General features: G+C 37.5%; 2 protein-coding genes across 3 annotated transcripts in view; both read right to left on the reverse strand.

Moving 5' to 3' along the window:
* The window catches only part of LOC128211384 (uncharacterized), a 30,055-nt gene extending 29,752 nt beyond the window's left edge, over positions 1-303 (reverse strand). Inside the window, exon 1 of the mRNA XM_052916116.1 lies at positions 288-303. The gene's annotated coding sequence lies outside the window, so the exon portion shown is untranslated. The remainder of the gene's footprint in view (positions 1-287) is intronic.
* Positions 304-3,661: 3,358 nt separating this feature from the next.
* LOC128211383 (uncharacterized) overlaps positions 3,662-18,508 on the reverse strand; it is a 138,598-nt gene continuing 123,751 nt past the window's right edge. For both annotated transcript variants that reach the window (XM_052916115.1, XM_052916114.1), the window contains exons 107-119: positions 18,074-18,243; positions 14,872-14,924; positions 14,299-14,537; positions 13,749-13,893; positions 12,804-12,940; positions 11,749-11,899; positions 10,017-10,195; positions 9,318-9,438; positions 8,428-8,576; positions 7,474-7,647; positions 7,202-7,292; positions 5,669-5,801; positions 3,662-3,802 (exon numbers count right to left, since the gene is read on the reverse strand). In XM_052916115.1, the coding sequence (XP_052772075.1) occupies positions 3,794-3,802; positions 5,669-5,801; positions 7,202-7,292; positions 7,474-7,647; positions 8,428-8,576; positions 9,318-9,438; positions 10,017-10,195; positions 11,749-11,899; positions 12,804-12,940; positions 13,749-13,893; positions 14,299-14,537; positions 14,872-14,924; positions 18,074-18,243 (1,751 nt within the window). In that variant the 3' untranslated portion in view covers positions 3,662-3,793. The remainder of the gene's footprint in view (positions 3,803-5,668; positions 5,802-7,201; positions 7,293-7,473; positions 7,648-8,427; positions 8,577-9,317; positions 9,439-10,016; positions 10,196-11,748; positions 11,900-12,803; positions 12,941-13,748; positions 13,894-14,298; positions 14,538-14,871; positions 14,925-18,073; positions 18,244-18,508) is intronic.

An 18,508-nucleotide genomic window follows, 5' to 3' on the forward strand; every position in this document is an offset into this window, starting at 1 on the left:
GGTACTGGTTCCCTGTCCTCTCTTGCCATCAAAGCTGGTTCCCTGTTCTACATACTTATGTTCTATGGCTTACTACACTGTACAAAGTGAGTGACTCCAGTCCTTACTATTGGTTCCCTGTCTTCTGTGGCCATCAAATCTGGTTCCCTGTTCTACATACTTATTTTCTATGGCTTTCCACACTGTTCAAAGTGCCTGGCTCAAATTCTAGATACTGGTACCCTAGCTGTCCTATGTGGCTATCATAGCTGGTTTCCTATTCTACATACTTATTTTCTATGGCTTACCACACTGTTCAAAGTGCCTGGCTCCAATTCTGGATACTGGTACCCTGTCCTAAGTGGCTATCATAGCTGGTTTCCTGTTCTACCGTACATACTTATTTTCTATGGCTTACCACACTGTTCAAAGTGCCTGGCTCCTATCCTGGGTACTGGTTCCCTGTCCTCTGTGGCTATCAGGGTTAAGGCCACAAAGGCTGGCTGGAAGTTCTCGCTTTCATCACATGACATCATGTTCACATTGTGCTCTTCCAGTATTGAATAGGCACACCAGAATGCCTGGGACCACACGCTGAAAAAGTAAGGTTAGTATATGACCAATGATCAGAGACATGAAAAGGGGTGTTTTAAAGGCCAATGCATTCGTTCACCTTTCCTGCAGAGCTAGAACACCTGGGGCTATATTCAATATAGTTCTTGTCCTTATCCTTAAATATGCCTCAGTGGTTCCATTCAGTATATTGGGGCATTAATCTGATAGTCCAATCAAAACATTTCTAGAACTAAGTTCATTCTTAGGGGGTTATTGAATATCGAAAAACCATCAATTAAATTGTTTAACAAAGTTGCCTAAAAGGCTAAACTTAAACCTTTACATTTTTATTACCAAATTTGAATATTTTAACAAATAATGATGTTTAGGCTAATTCAAGAAAGACAAATCAGTGACATAATGCAAGGACTGTTCCCTAGCAACCGTAACAAACAAACATGTGAAACAAGAAAAACACAGTGCTTACTTGCAAGACATTAACGTAGAATTATCCATAGTGAGCATGGACAGGATTCCTTCAACTGGGGAATGCAGCAGGTTTATAACCGAGGGCAAACAATGGTGGGCGATCTCTTCACCATAGGTCAACAACGCCATCTCACATGGGAATTCAGCCTCTGAAGACAATATAGTCACATCTATCAAATATCTATTCTTTGATCTCCCTTGTGTGCAAATCAAGTCAGACGTAATTCATTCTGTTTCTATATGGAGCTACACCAGTCATGCTCTAAGCCCTCAATACATTAATCAGCAGAACATACATCTCAACTCAGTGATTTGGCATTTTTTTTTATCTTACAGTACCTATTTCAACTGCAAAATACTTTAAAAAGGTTGCCACTATCCCACAATCACCAATCACAGAGAGGCATTTTTTACCATTACACTATTGATGGAACCCACCTAGTGTTTTATACTACCAATCACTTACCACAGTATGGTTCAGTTTTGTTGAAATATTGAGGGCGGAAATCTCTGTCAGCTGTCACCCCTCTGATGGAATCGTCGGTACAGTTAACTCCTAGGCCCTTCAAGGTGTTATTATAGCAGGCCAAGGACCTCCACTCCGCGCTGAGAATATAAGCAACAATACAGTTCAATTCAAAGCACAGTATTATATTTGAAGTAAGCTGATGGTCAACACCACCAACTGATGCTTAATTTGCCAGTAAGACATGAGAACACCAACTGACCATATCCAGACTGCTGATTCCTTTGGGAATACAACATTTTCTTGTGTACTTGTCTTTAGTCATGAAGCACTTTTTGATAACATACTAATATTCATCAACAGATACAAGACAAACATGCAAAATTTGAATAATGACCGCCATTATGGCAAGGAAGTTGAGGTCACTGCAAGCCGGATTAACAACCGTCCTTGTGCCAACATAGTCGAGCTCTACACAAGCTGGCTCCACAAAAATAATATATTTTTACTCACAAGCACATATCCTGACCCGTTGCATTGGGTCGGTTATAATCTTCTTTGAAACAAAGTACATCCAGAATTTCTCCCATCACCCAAGGATTGGAGCACAGGCCTTGTGCATTAGTTGGGAACATTTCCTCTAGTTCACCGAACCGATCTGAAAACCACACTTGGGTCTAGTATATTTGATATATCATTAGTATTACAGGAACTGCAGCAAATTGCAATATTAAGTCATATCTGATTGACATCAATTAGTAAGGAATGGATATGCCAAGTCAAAACATATACAAGGGAGATTAATATGCCATGAACAGTCAATCTGAGTTATCTTTCTTGCACAACTAGCATCATTAATATGGAAGCAATTATTTTATCAATAAGCTTAATGAAATGTACTCCTTATGCAATTATATTTTGGAAGAATAGACTAAATCTGCTTCCTGGCTTCCCCATAAATGGACTAGCTTGAGCAGATTTATTTTTACAAACCCACCTGTGAGATAGATATTGTCTGAGGCGAGGAATTCTGTAACATTTGAAGTTTTGTCCACCTTCATAAGTTCGACCGAATGGTGACCTAGGAGATAAATGTCGCGGTGGTCAGTCTTCTGTCGAGTGAAAGTAATTGTGACAGCGCTGTCGTCAATTTCCACTGTGAGATTGCTGAAGTTATCATATCCTCCGAAATCCTTGTCAAATCGAGCAGAATCGCCATCCATAAACCTGGGATATATTGAAAATTGTTCTTGTTTAAATACATGTCATATGCAAACAATATTGGTATATTAGCCCACCACCATATTATTGTTTAGGGATTTATACTGCACAAAATCATCTTTGTAAAGGTGATTGCATATTTCGATTGGTATATTTTTCTTGTATGTTTTTATTAGTGTTTTGGAATATATCTATTTCATTCCTACATAGTTACATTGAAAAATTATGTTAATAGTATTGTTGCTTGTGCGCATGGTGCAGTTACTTGGGGATCATTTAACATGTCCCAATGGCTCTTAGAAATAGTCACCCTTGAAGCCTTTGCTAGTAGGCAATGATATTGTAACTTGGGACGGAGTATATGCTTCCCTTTCAAATCGTATTGTTTTAAAAGGTGAAATTAGAAACTGACACTATTCATGTATTGTTTCTCTACACACCCGATTACAATTAATGGAAGATTGTTGAATATTAGGAATAGTGATGTGTATGTACTTACATGTCAACTACCATATACTGACTCATATAATCCTCGGTTATCACTATGAGGTCCCGCTGGAATTATTAAAATAATATGAAAATAGGTCATCATAATTATATCACTAATTCGACTTCATAAACACAACAAAGAAAAACAAACAAAAACATATGTCAGACTAAGATGGATAGGTAGACAATTTACATGGCAATCAAAAAATAAGAAATATAGCTGTACAACAATATGTATGAATTAATATAGCTATGTCAATCAACATTATATGTGAAGGATATCACAAAAGAGAAACTCTTGTTTTCATTGTGGCCCTTATCTTTTTCAGAAAATCCAGAAATTGTTTGTTTGTTTTTTTGTTTAAGATAATTCAAAGTTTGTTATGAATGCCATAGGTAAACTTCTATCATTCCATAGACTTACCAGTTCTGTATCTGCAGTTTGACGTTTTACGTTTCGGGGCATCACTATCAATGCTATGTTGGAGTAAGAAAACGTAGACTGTGGAGCTCGAACTTGGAAATGTTCATCCCCATTTGGCAGTATTCCAACAACCATTGATATCTGACCATCTTCAGAGATGAGCGATACTGCTACGTCACCTGAGGAAGTTATGATTTATTGCTTTAAGTGTCACTGTGGTTGGTGTGAGGATTTATCATTACACATTTGCTTATAACACCACATCAAGGCTAACTTACAAATGTGCATAGTTTCACTAGTAAGATTAATTTACATTCAAGGTTTCAAAAATATTTCTTAAATGATTGGCTATGGCCAAGGACGAGGTTTACAATAATCCAGGGACATAATTGAATCAGAATTAAAGCCAGCGTTATGAGCCTTGCTACACGAGTGAGTATGGACACTGATTACAAGTGCGTTATGGCATGTTTAAGTTTAATGAAAATAGTTGAACAGGTTTTAGGCTGTAGTAGGCCGCTAGGTCTGCAGACTTTTACAACCGTATCTCGGATTTTATCCTCAGCAGATGACTTTTCTAACTTTTGACAAATTATTGTATGCTCAGGCATATCAACTACAGCGCTGTCAGAACTGCGATGGTCAACCACCTAATCAACATTAACATTTATATCTAAATTACCTAGTATTAAACCAACCTGCTCTAATAGCTACGGACTACATTCTGCATATTAAGTAGCATGGTAAAAGTAGACTGTGGTGAATATTCACAATATGATATACGGTAAGTAATTAAAATCATAGAAAAAACAATTATTTTAATATCAACAAGACAAAATGCAATATAAAAAGCACGCGTACTGAATCAAAATAAATACATGTGTATATCTATATTTTGATTTTGGGTAGGTCGGGGTACTAGATAAAATCGGTTAAAAATAGCATCTGGGTCATCGAATTCCCAGGAAATTGAACCGGAGAACTCGTTAAAACCAAAAAAGACATGGATTGTTTTGAACATGCAATCAAATGCTCATTTTGCGTAAGATATCAAACCAAAATGTTTTAAATGAAATTCTAATACTTCATTTAACCTAAAATCAGTTTTTTGGTGATTGTAGTTTATTCATAAGAATATTTTCTATGTTTAAAAAAGCCTATATCAGCTCTTACTTGACAATTTCTTATTAAGATTATTAGTATGTACTTACACAAAACAGTTGTTTATGTGACTGTATCACATTGAACCATATACATATGTTCGTTCATACTAACAACCTTTAACCATTACTAAATGCATATAATACACTTTTACAATTGAAATCAAAGCACTTGAGGTGTTGACAGGCTTTTCACCTGCTACAATTTGTGAGTATTGTCATGTTATGCTGAATAGAATGGAAAGAGTGTGAAGATTTCTCGATTTGTCTCAGTAATTTCAGCCCAGAGACTTGAGCATGTTGCATATGCATACTTATAAACCACTGATATAAATCTGATCATTTTGTCCATGAGTGACATAGGTTTAGGGCAATATTAAGATACATCAATATATACAGGAAAATAATAGCATGGTGGTGATTCAATCAAGAGGAATTTTGCATGAGGATCCTGTCATGGTAGAAATAAACCTTAAACATAAACTTAATGAACATGCCCAATGCCTTTTGTTGGATGCATTTGGTTAAGCCGTCATACCCTGGTAGTAAATTGAATATGACTCAGTCATCATTGAAGTGTAGAGTGGACTTACTAATAAATGCCTAAATGTTTTATTTTTCGCAATGCATTGTTTATGAAACCAAAGTTCCAAATAAGGTTTCATATGCAACAGAGAATTACTCCATACCTAAAAGTAAGTCTTTGGGTATTCCATATTGTTTATGATAATTTGTTTTACAATTGCGTGACTATACTCACAAAACGTAGCAGGCCGAACGCCTTTCAATGCTTTAAGCGCTTCGATTGAGATCTGACCAAGGTTTCAGCATGTCATTCAATTGGCATAACTTGCAAACAACTTTTGAGTATAAATGATCACTTACAAGCATGAGGCATAAATCCCGTTTTGATGTACACATGTTGCTGAAACTTCTACTGATGTCTGAGAACCGACATTTCATCATCGTTTCTGTGAGAATATTTGTGTTGATACAGCCAAGTAGGCCCTCGTAACTCCTGTAAAACAAGTTTTATGTATCTTAATTTATTAATTGGCCAATTAAATTCAGATTGATTGTCAAGCTATTTACTTATATTATAAAAGCATACTCTGGTGCATTGTTTCCTGGGTTGGAATTACAGTTCTGAGAATGAGCCGAGGGGCCATTTTCATAAAGGTACGTTATGAATAAATGCCAAGTGCCTGGATGTGGTCCAGAATGCACCCTCTGTATATAAGATTGAGAATGCTACTTCAGACTGATATTTTTTAAAGTGCGAGTAATGGACATAATTTATAGTTGTTATTCTTTAAATTCAGCCCAATACCTGCAATGAGAGAGAAAAAAATCATGAACCACTTAGACTTAGGCTTACTTCCTGTCTGATGCAAGATTGATTTTTTGAAAAACAAATGGTGCCTTACTGCAGTGAATAAATTTTCTTAGGAGGAACATGACATACCTTTTTTTATTGTTTAAATCAATTTGGTTTGAACTCAATTTAAGGAAATGTATGATTGTCATACACGTGAAACACTAGAAATGGCATTTTTTCCCAACCTAAAGTTTGCATTTTTACATTGGAATATAAGGGGAAATTAATCAGTGGTGTATAACCTAAATATCTTTCTTACAAAAGTCAACTAAGTGAAAGTTTCTCTTTTTATACATTATTTTTAATACCCTCTACTTCTTATAGTTGTTTTCATATACATATCTTATTCAGATATTTTTTATGGTTAATTTCATATTTTTATAATAAACACAATAAAAATTTTATTGTACAAACATTGTTAGTATTCTTTTATTTAGAAAAACGCAATTTTACAGTATGTTTAAAAATATAAGATATATAATATCACAGAAGTTGGATAAAAAATACAGCCAGTGGTGGGAGGTTGAACCCATGGATGCTTTGGTGAGAGACAAATAATTTTAGGAAATGGTATCAATTGACAACTCTAATCCATTACTGTTTTTGACATTCTGTACATATATTGTGTATTAATTAAAAATCTAATGAAATTTTGAGTCATCAATATATTAATACCATACACTCAATTATTCATGCGAGGTAAGTAAAGTCAAATGTGAGTTTGTTTTTTGGTTACCAAGCCGGACAAGTGGGTTTACTCCGGGTACTCCTGTTTCCCCCACAACACATGACACTCTCACGTAAAAATGTGCCCACAAGAGTGATTAACATAATGTTGTTGATGTTAACTTGTTTCAAAATAGTTGTAAAATACATAAGTTTTAACTAAGTAAAATTACAACATTTGTGTTACATGTATATATAAACAAATACATACATTATTTACAAATACACTGTCTTCATTTAGGTTACTTATTTTAAATCATTTGTCCCTAGGTATATACATATCAAACCGGACACTAAAATACAACAAAACATACCCGCAATTGTCCGTGTTTTTAAATCTCTCGAGCCATTGTTCACAATCCTCTTCCATGACCTTCATGTACATTGCTTCACTACATTTAGATTCTATAGGAAAAAACAAAAACAAAAATTATTGGACAGAATACATTTACATCCCATCTTTAATAATTTGTTTTTGTCTACTGATGAAGTCATATTAAATGCAGAAACAGTCAGAGATAAAAATCATTTAAAGTTTGTAAATTTTTATATTTTATTCATATGAAAAGAATGAAACTTCACAAACCCATATAATCGCATGCATGGTCAGATTTAAACATCCATCTGTTTCCTTCCTGGCAATTTGCTATGTCCAAGAAGCACTGGTTATCGAATGTCATCATCATATCAGAGTCCATGTGTATGGCACAAACAGGTTTAAATATTTCTGGGCAGGCATCATCGCATTTCCTGGGCTCATCTGCAAAAAAATAGAGGATAAGAAATGTCATCCTTATATATATATAATCTGAGTTTCTGTTATCATGTGTATTGGTTGGAGGCCTCATTTAAGGATTGTAATTCATTTTGGCGGATCTTGAATGCCCCGCTCAAAATGGCAGTTCCCGTGAAGAGCATCTAGGATGACAGATGTAAGCTGAACTGGTGACCGCAGATTATTAACTCATATGTGAAACATAGACTATATGATATTACCATCTTAGAATGATCTGAGTCTCTGTAACAGGTGAATGGGATGTAGTCCATATAAGGTCATAAATGTTTAATCTTTGACAAGTGACTAGAAAAAGGTGACCTTTAATTTTAAGGCAAAGTTGCAAGAGCAAGATTCATAAGTGAAAAATCTGTTTACAGCTTCTGACATACCTCTATAATTATGGTATATATAAATAACTATTAATGGTCTTCAGCTTTAAGTGTAGATTTTAATTTCACACTCAGAAGGAGAATTTAAAGATTGAATTTGAAGATTGATTTTCAATGTTTTGGCTCATAATTGTTGCTAGCTCTTTGAATGACCTGCGCCTCCTACTCACCAGCACAAGAAATGGATAGATACCAAACACACATTGTAAACAACTGATTCTCCTACACTCAGGGTGTACCAATAGATGGCCAGAGTTAACATGACTGTCAGAACCTCAATACTGTTTCCAATACAGGTGTTTGGTTGTAAACCAAGAGATAGCTCTTTTTGGGAAGTATTTTCTATGGCTGTACAATAAGAAGTCAAACTAACCGCCGCATGATGACGGGTTAAAGCCAATCACACTCTCGATGTAGTTGGCATAGGTAAGGTTCTGCCATCCAGCGTCAACAAGGTCGTCAATTTGAGGGCAGTAGGTCATGTAGGCCCCCTTAATCGCATCTGTGCAACCCCTCAAATACCTGAAATGAAACAGTAACTTTTTGCACATTGGTAATTATAGAAGAACTGATCAATATTTTACCTAAAATTTTATAGTTGTTAACATAATTGAGACATATGAACCAAAAATGATCTGTAATTGTTAACATAATTGAGACATATTTCCAAAAATGCTTTGTAATTGTAAACATAACTGAGACATATGTACCAAAAATGTTCTGTAATTGTAAACATAACTGAGACACATGTACCAAAAATATTCTGTAATTGTAAACATAACTGAGACATATGTACCCAAAATGTACTGTAATTGTTAACATAATTGGGATAAATGTACCAAAATGTTCTATAATTGTTAACATAATTGAGACACATGCACCAAAATGTTCTGTAATTGTTAACATAATTAAGACACATGTACCAAAATGTTCCAAAAATGTACTGTTATTGTTTATACAATTGAGAAATAAAAAGCAAAATGTAATGTTATTGTTTATACAATTAAGAAATAAGAAGTAAAATGTAATGATATTGTTTATACAATTGAGAAATAAGAAGCAAACTGTTCTGTAATTGTAAACATTAAAGAAAAATATGTAACAGTCTGCAGCATGGCGGAATAGCTCCTTTTTTGTATAGATATAATTTTATGTCAATACCTTGGTTCACTGGGAAATGCATGTTTGGGAGTATGGCATTTAAGTTATTCAAATATTTATTTTTGAACTTGTCACATTATCATTTTCTCCCTGTCCCTTTACCTGCATTGATATTGATACTGCTCGCCACTGGACAGAACACCAAGACCGCACGCGGCGACGGTGGTGTATAACAACTCATCCTTTGTTGGACAGGAGTCAAAAATGTTTTCCTGGCTGGATGCTGAAGAATTGGTTATATTTTTTATTGTCATTCAAATTACTCTTTTCATCACAAAATTATAATAACAATCATTCAAAAGTGTCCATCATTTTTCAGTGGTATCCATATTTTTTAAGTCATTTGATCATTTTTTCATAAATAGTATGCTATTTGAGTATGATGATTATTAATGTTCAACAGTACTCTGAGTATTTATTTGTCATTGGAAGCAATCCAAATTTTTGTCATTTTCATCTACCAAAATATATTATCACAAACAATATTTTTTAACCCGGCCGACCGCCGCTAGAGTAACCCGGAATATATTGTGAAACCTTTACCCACTACTCCTGTATATCCAAAGATTCATTAATGGTGGTGGAAGATGAAACGTCTTTTTTCGTAATGCACTGCACTTGTTTTCAATTATCGTGTTTAACAACGGAGGCGTCCACTTTCCAATTGTTTCGATAGTTATCAAACTAATAATATCAAGGGAATATCATGTGAAATGAATGTTGTTTTGGCCAAGCTATCTGTAACTTTGATAGGAAGCTATGGTGCCACATATTTGAAATAACTGGTGAATGCGACCATACCACATTGGTTAAAGTAGTCCACATCATGCGCAGGTCCTGGTTCCGAGTTTTCTGTGGACATGTGGGCAAGTGCCACCAGAGCAGGTTTAAACTGGGACTCGAGACTGCAGGACGTGGTAAAACTGTAGTCTGTTGCCATCATGGTTCCATAGGCACATTTCATAGCCTGGGTCCATACACTGAAATTTCAACATTATTTTTATTTGACAGGTCAATACTGATATCATGTTCCGAGACTGACACACTACAATCAAGGGGCTGAGCTATTGAGGTTGAATGATAGAGTATTACCGGCAAAGAAATCCATTTTGGTTGTCTCAAAGTTTCATGCTGTATTCTTAATAAAAAACACTAAGCCTTCTTGCAAAATACCATATTTTCCCAACTATTAGGCAATTTGCTTATAAGGCACCCCTAACTTTGCCCCTGAAATCAGGTGTTTTTTGTATAGACTCTGGACCTCAAATCTACCTCTCTGGATCCCATAAAAAGATATCTGGACTCCAAATCTACTTTTCTGGATCTCAAATCTATATATATATGGGAATACCCAAATATACCTTTAAGGACCCCAAATCTTCACCTCTGAAGACCCAATTCTACCTGTTTGTAGACCCAAATCTGCCTCATTGGAGACCAAGAACTATTTTCCTGGAGACAAAAAAAATACCTCTCTGGACTCCAAATCACCTTTTTGGAGACCTAAACTCTCTAGAGACCCAAATCTACTTCTCTGGACCTAAAACCCACATCTAACTATATCGAGATCCAAATCTAACTATATCGAGATCCAAATCTGACTCCTGGAGATCCAAATCTGACTCCTGGAGACCCAAATCTAACTCTCTGGAGATCCAAATCTAACTATATCGAGACCAAAATTTACATATCTGGAGACCCTCAATCTTCTTCTCTGGACCTTTAATCTACCTCTCTGTAGAGCCAAATCTACATATCTGGGGACCAAAATCTCAGAACCTACAGAGAAGTCTACAACACTAGAGACCCACAATGTACCTCTCTGGACACCTGATCTACCTCTCTGGACCCCAAATCGACATCTGTGGACACCAAACCTACATCTCTTGACACCAGAACCTACATCTCTGAACACCAAATCTACATCTCTTGACACCAGAACCTACATCTCTGGAAGCAAATCTACATCTCTTGACAGCAAATTTACATCCCTGCACCCCAAATATATCTCTCTGGACTCAAAATCTACCATAATTGATAGTGTATAAGACACACCCATAGATAGGATTCAGGCAAAAAAATATGTAAAAAATCGAGAAAAAAACTCTTAAAACTGGAGATAGGACACAGTGAAAATTGTCAAATCAGAATGCCACGATGTTTGTTTACAGTGCTGATCCTTTTATGGATCGAGAAAATGGCAACGGCTTTGTAAACCAAGCGATACGAAAGCAAAATATGTTTCTTTGTTGATGAGCACTGACGGAGATTCTCATTTCTGCATATATGCTTGTTTAACAAGTAGCCAACATGAGCCATGCCTTGACTGACCTACACCTATGTACGGTATGCCTATGTCATATGCTTGAAGTAGGTCCTTCAACTTAGTTATCAGAAACACTTTGCAGGCCATTGTTGTGGTTAATCTGTTTAGCATTCAGAATGTAGCCTATGTTGATGTTGGCTAGTTCAATGATGTTGTTGGAAAAAAACTATAAATATAACCTCTCATAACGACCTATCATACACTTACTTGCAAGCCATGGTTTGAGAGCTGTTGATCTGGTTCACATTCAGAATATTGTCTACAGGCGTGTGGACCAGAGTTATGATGCTTGCTAAACACACTGGCCCAATATATTCACCATGGGCTAACATAAACATCTCACACGGGAACTCTTTATCTGAAATACAAAGAAATGAATAGTTTAAGTGGTCTAGTGGTAAGGGTTCCACCTCGCACACAACATGTCATTGATTCGAGCCCCACCAGGTTGAGAGTGGTTTAGTGACTGTAGTGTTTGCCCCTTACCCTTATCAAAAATGTTATGGGCTCAAGTCCCTCAGGGTGGCAATGGTTAGTAGCTGTAGTGTTTGCCCCTCACCAAAGAAGTCATGGGTTCGAGCCCCTCAGGGCTGTAGTGGTTTAGTGCCTGTAATGTATGCTCCTTACCAAAAAGGTTATGGGCTCAAGTCCCTCAGGGCTGTAGTGGTTTTGTGGCTGTAGTGTATGATTCTTACCAAAATTTTTATGGGTTCGAGCCCCTTAGGGCTATAGTGGTTAAGTTGCCATAGTGTATGCCCCTCCCCCAAGAAGTCATGGGTTCGAGCCCCTCCGGGTGATAGTGGTTTAGTTGCTGTAGTGTTTGGGGCCTACCCAAGAGGTCCTCTCAGGGTGGTAGTGGTTTAGTGGCTGTAGTGTATGCCCCTCACCCAAAATTCATGGGTACAAGCCCCTCAGGGAGATAGTGGTTTAGTGGCTGTAGTGTTTGCTGCTCACAAAAGATGTCATGGGTTCAAGACTTATCAGGGGCACCTTCTCTTGGTATATAGAATGGACATCAGAACTGGTGTCTACCCTTAGGATGTTCTTCTATCCAGGGGAAGGCCCCAAGAGTGATTGAAATAGCCTAAAAATGTCTTAACAACAAATTGAAGTTAAGAATGACATTTTCACATAATTGTACTTGTTGATAGCCACACCATCAATGCAACTGGAGTTCTATTTACAATTGAACAATACTCTAAAGTTATAATTACCATGTAAAAGAAAAATGTACATATATCATTTAACACAATATACCATACCACAACTGGGATCAGTTTTGTTGAAGAATCTTTCGCGGACACTTGGACGATTTAAGACCTCTCTAATTGTCATGTCATCACATTTAGCCATATCACTCAGTTTGTCTCCAAGGCAAACAACGCTTCGGTATTCCGCACTAAAAGCAAGGAAATTGAAATTCATTGAAATTTTTAAATTATTTTGCCCATTGTTCAGAACATTGCTAAAGTGTACAACATTGTTAACTGGATCATTGTTAACTTTCAATTTTGAATACTATTAAAGTTTCATGGGCACACATGTAATCTAGGACCACCATGTACAAATATTGAGACAACTTATTCAGCCATGCTTGTTTTATCTAAATATATCAGCACATGATAAAATATTTCACCTTGTTTAAGTAAACGATGATGCAGGTAACAATGTTGTTAACTTTAACAAAGATCTGAACAATCAGCTTAATGTAAAATAACTCTACTAACTAAAGTTACAGTGATCAATCCTTTTCACAGAAAACAAAATGAGAACCACAGGTTGGTGAAGTTTCAATTAAGGCAATCAAATTTGAAACTCCATCCTTAATAACATTGGCCCCAATATCTAAAGAATGTAAAAAGTAGCATCTTCTCAAAACTAATAAAAAATACTCATTTATAAGAGCACCACAGAGCGATGATGTTCTTATTTGTTTATTTCCGTCACAACTTGACAATTGATTATCAAAGCCAGAGTTATGGGCCTTGCTTTTCATATGTGTTATCTCTATCAACCTGTGTACCAAGTTTCATTGAAATACCTTGAACTGTTTATGCTCTATGGACAAGGTTTAAGTAAATTTATGCCAACACAAATGATCAACATGTATTTCTTTGAAAATTAGACAAGATAAAAATGTCACTGATTTCTCAAAACAAAAGCATGACATAAAATATTGGGAAACAGACCAATAAAATTGAACTTACAGACACATGGTCTGATTGGATGCTCCTTCCTCATAATAATCATCAATAAGACACAAGGTTTCCAACATGGCCGACAAGATGTACTCGTTATCGCATAGATTTTCTGGATGCATCGGGAAATTGTTGTCCAACATAGAAAATACATCTGAAAAGGATGTTTTAATTTCATTTGAACGTAAATAAATTTTCCATTATTTTAATATGCAGCTGAATGCAGGTCATTTTTTCCTGTTAATCGCTTTTTACAAAATTTGTGAGGTTTTAGTATTAATTTTGAGCTCTATGATGGTATGAATTATTTCAGTTGAAAATAGCAGGGTCTTTCATGTACACTGTTCAAGCAAAAACTCGAATCTTTAATGTAATGGAACTGTCAATATATGCAAAAATGAAAGTGACATTGTGACTTCTATGTAATAAGCCTTAAGGGTGTGATAATGATAATTTTATGAGGGTAAATAAGGGTATGGCCAGAAACTGAAAATAGATGAAAAAGATTGTGACACCTTAAAAAAAATGTAAATCTCAAAGATAATTTCATAATGATTACCATAAAAGCTTGTGTCAATCTGCGAAGCTTCTAGCAGGGTGTATGGACCGTCGATTGGGGCATATCCAAGAGTTAAAGACATAGTGCCCTGTAACCCAAGATCATACATGTCTGTGGCATTAGCAGGGCGCTCAACAACGACCTGCGTCTTTCCATTCTCGCTCCTGATATCGATGATGCGAACATCATTCGAGCCTCCATACATCGTATCAGCTTCTGTTAACGAGCTGTTTGAAAACCTGGCAAAGAGCATGTTTGTACAAAATAAACTTTCTCTATATGGTATAACTGTCAGGGATATAAATATTGGTACAACTGCATATTTACTGTGATATGGGTCCATCCACTTACTACTATAGTAAGGCTCTTAGCCAGGATTGATTGAATAATTAAATTGTGTCACTACATTCGTAAATTGCCAAAACAGTCTAACTTAAAAGTATGTCATGCCTTTGATGTCAAGAATTTAACAATTATATTAGTATATATATATATAAAAAAATCTTTTAGAATATAATATATTTTTATTTATTCTTTACGATATTACATTTTGGTTAAAGTTGGTAAACTCACATGTCCACAGCAATTATCCTTCCACTAACATTTCTGATTGATATGATGTCACTCTAAAAAAAGACAATATTGAAACTAGACTGTCTTATGTGTGCTGTACACTCAGTTTAAACTGGAAAATAAAGCAATGATTGTGAAACAAGTTATTATTACATTACCGGGCATATGAATCTCACCCATTGGGACAATATTATGTATGTGTCATATGCCATGTTCTTTGTGGAAACCAGATTAAAACAAATCATTATCTAAGCTAAGTCATGTTCATTGGTGACCACTGACCAAGCTTTGACACATGCTTGGCCTTGTCTGATGGTGACCACCAACCAAGCTTTGACACATGCTTGGCCTTGTCTGATGGTGACCACCAACCAAGCTTTGACACATGCTTTGTCATGTCTGATGGTGACCACCAACCAAGCTTTGACACATGCTTGGCCTTGTCTGATGGTGACCACCAACCAAGCTTTGACACATGCTTTGTCATGTCTGATGGTGACCACCAACCAAGCTTTGACACATGCTTGGCCTTGTCTGATGGTGACCACCAACCAAGCTTTGACCCATGCTTGGCCTTGTCTGATGGTGACCACCAACCAAGCTTTGACACATGCTTGGCCTTGTCTGATGGTGACCACCAACCAAGCTTTGACACATGCTTGGCCATGTCTGAAGGTGACCACCAACCAAGCTTTGACACATGCTTTGTCATGTCTGATGGTGACCACCAACCAAGCTTTGACACATGCTTGGCCTTGTCTGATGGTGACCACCAACCAAGCTTTGACACATGCTTGGCCTTGTCTGATGGTGACCACCAACCAAGCTTTGACACATGCTTGGCCTTGTCTGATGGTGACCACCAACCAAGCTTTGACACATGCTTTGTCATGCCTGATGGTGACCACCAACCAAGCTTTGACACATGCTTGGCCTTGTCTGATGGTGACCACCAACCAAGCTTTGACACATGCTTGGCCATGTCTGATGGTGACCATCAACCAAGCTTTGACACATGCTTGGCCATGTCTGATGGTGACCACCAACCAAGCTTTGACACATGCTTGGCCTTGTCTGATGGTGACCACCAACCAAGCTTTGTCATGTCTGATGGTGACCACCAACCAAGCTTTGACACATGCTTTGTCATGTCTGATGGTGACCACTAACCAAGCTTTGACACATGCTTGGCCTTGTCTGATGGTGACCACTAACCAAGCTTTGACACATGCTTGGCCTTGTCTGATGGTGACCACCAACCAAGCTTTGACACATGCTTGGCCTTGTCTGATGGTGACCACCAACCAAGCTTTGACACATGCTTTGTCATGTCTGATGGTGACCACCAACCAAGCTTTGACACATGCTTGGCCTTGTCTGATGGTGACCACCAACCAAGCTTTGACACATGCTTTGTCATGTCTGATGGTGACCATCAACCAAGCTTTGACACATGCTTGGCCATGTCTGATGGTGACCACCAACCAAGCTTTGTCATGTCTGATGGTGACCACCAACCAAGCTTTGACACATGCTTTGTCATGTCTAATGGTGACCACCAACCAAGCTTTGACACATGCTTGGCCTTGTCTGATGGTGACCACCAACCAAGCTTTGACACATGCTTGGCCTTGTCTGATGGTGACCACCAACCAAGCTTTGACACATGCTTGGCCATGTCTAATGGTGACCAACAACCAAGCTTTGACACATGCTTTGTCATGTCTGATGGTGACCACCAACCAAGCTTTGACACATGCTTTGTCATGTCTAATGGTGACCACCAACCAAGCTTTGACACATGATTTGTCATGTCTGATGGTGACCACCAACCAAGCTTTGACACATGGTTGCCCATGTCTGATGGTGACCATCAACCAAGCTTTGACACATGCTTGGCCTTGTCTGATGGTGACCACCAACCAAGCTTTGACACATGCTTGGCCTTGTCTGATGGTGACCATCAACCAAGCTTTGACACATGCTTGGCCTTGTCTGATGGTGACCACCAACCAAGCTTTGTCATGTCTGATGGTGACCATCAACCAAGCTTTGACACATGCTTTGTCATGTCTGATGGTGACCACCAACCAAGCTTTGTCATGTCTGATGGTGACCACCAACCAAGCTTTGACACATGCTTGGCCTTGTCTGATGGTGACCACCAACCAAGCTTTGACACATGCTTGGCCTTGTCTGATGGTGACCACCAACCAAGCTTTGACACAAGCTTTGTCATGTCTGATGGTGACCACCAACTAAGCTTTGACACATGCTTTGTCATGTCTGATGGTGACCATCAACCAAGCTTTGACACATGCTTTGTCATGTCTGATGGTGACCACCAACCAAGCTTTGACACATGGTTGCCCATGTCTGATGGTGACCACCAACCAAGCTTTGACACATGCTTGGCCTTGTCTGATGGTGACCACCAACCAAGCTTTGACACAAGCTTTGTCATGTCTGATGGTGACCACCAACCAAGCTTTGACACATGCTTGGCCTTGTCTGATGGTGACCATCAACCAAGCTTTGACACATGCTTGGCCTTGTCTGATGGTGACCATCAACCAAGCTTTGACACATGCTTGGCCTTGTCTGATGGTGACCACCAACCAAGCTTTGACACATGCTTGGCCTTGTCTGATGGTGACCACCAACCAAGCTTTGACACATGCTTGGCCATGTCTGATGGTGACCACCAACCAAGCTTTGACACATGCTTGGCCTTGTCTGATGGTGACCACCAACCAAGCTTTGACACATGCTTGCCCATGTTTGATGGTGACCATCAACCAAACTTTGACACAAGCTTGCCCATGTCAGTTGTTTACCACCAACCAAACTTTGACACATGCTTGCCCATGCCTGGTCATTTCAGTAGGTGACCACCAACCAAACTTTAAAGTTATGGCCAAAATTAACATTTCTGTAATCAGCTGTTGAATAAAAAGATGATATCAAGATAATGACAAAACTAACAAGCCAACAACAGCATTCTTCCATTAAATTACTTTGACAGTTATCCATTTCACTCATTAATAAAATGTCATTACCATGGAAACTTTACATTAAGTAAAAAATAAATAATATAAATAACTTTATATTAAGGTCAAGACTTTTATCTACGTAAATGTTTATATATCTGATTTTAATTAGAACCATTTTGCAGTTGATCCTTTATTGGTGTAACACTCACAATGCCCTCGGCTTGCCGTCTGACCCGAAGATCATCTATCTTTGTCAGAACTTGCTGTGTATCAAGGTCAAGGTCAATTTCAAAAGCCAGTTGAATGGAACCCGGCAAGTTCAAAGTCACTTCAAGATTGACTTTCCCATCCATTGTCATCATTTGAGTCGTCTGACCACCTGGACATAAAAGCGGACACTTGACATATTGGAAACAATATACTGGTGTAAATACGCTTTCATAAATTTCAGTGTTAGATCATAGAAAATATTTTTCAGAATTGAACAGAGTAAAGTTGTTATTCACCAACAAACTTTCCATTCTGTTACATATAGTCACAATAAAATGATTATTTCATTTATGCTGTAAACCCACTCTTTTTGACACTAGGTAACTGTGGTACATGTACCTATTCATCAGAAGACTGAATTCCAACCGTATTAA

This window comes from Mya arenaria, chromosome 12 (assembly GCF_026914265.1).
Source record: "Mya arenaria isolate MELC-2E11 chromosome 12, ASM2691426v1".
NCBI classification, from domain to species: Eukaryota; Metazoa; Mollusca; class Bivalvia; order Myida; family Myidae; genus Mya; species Mya arenaria.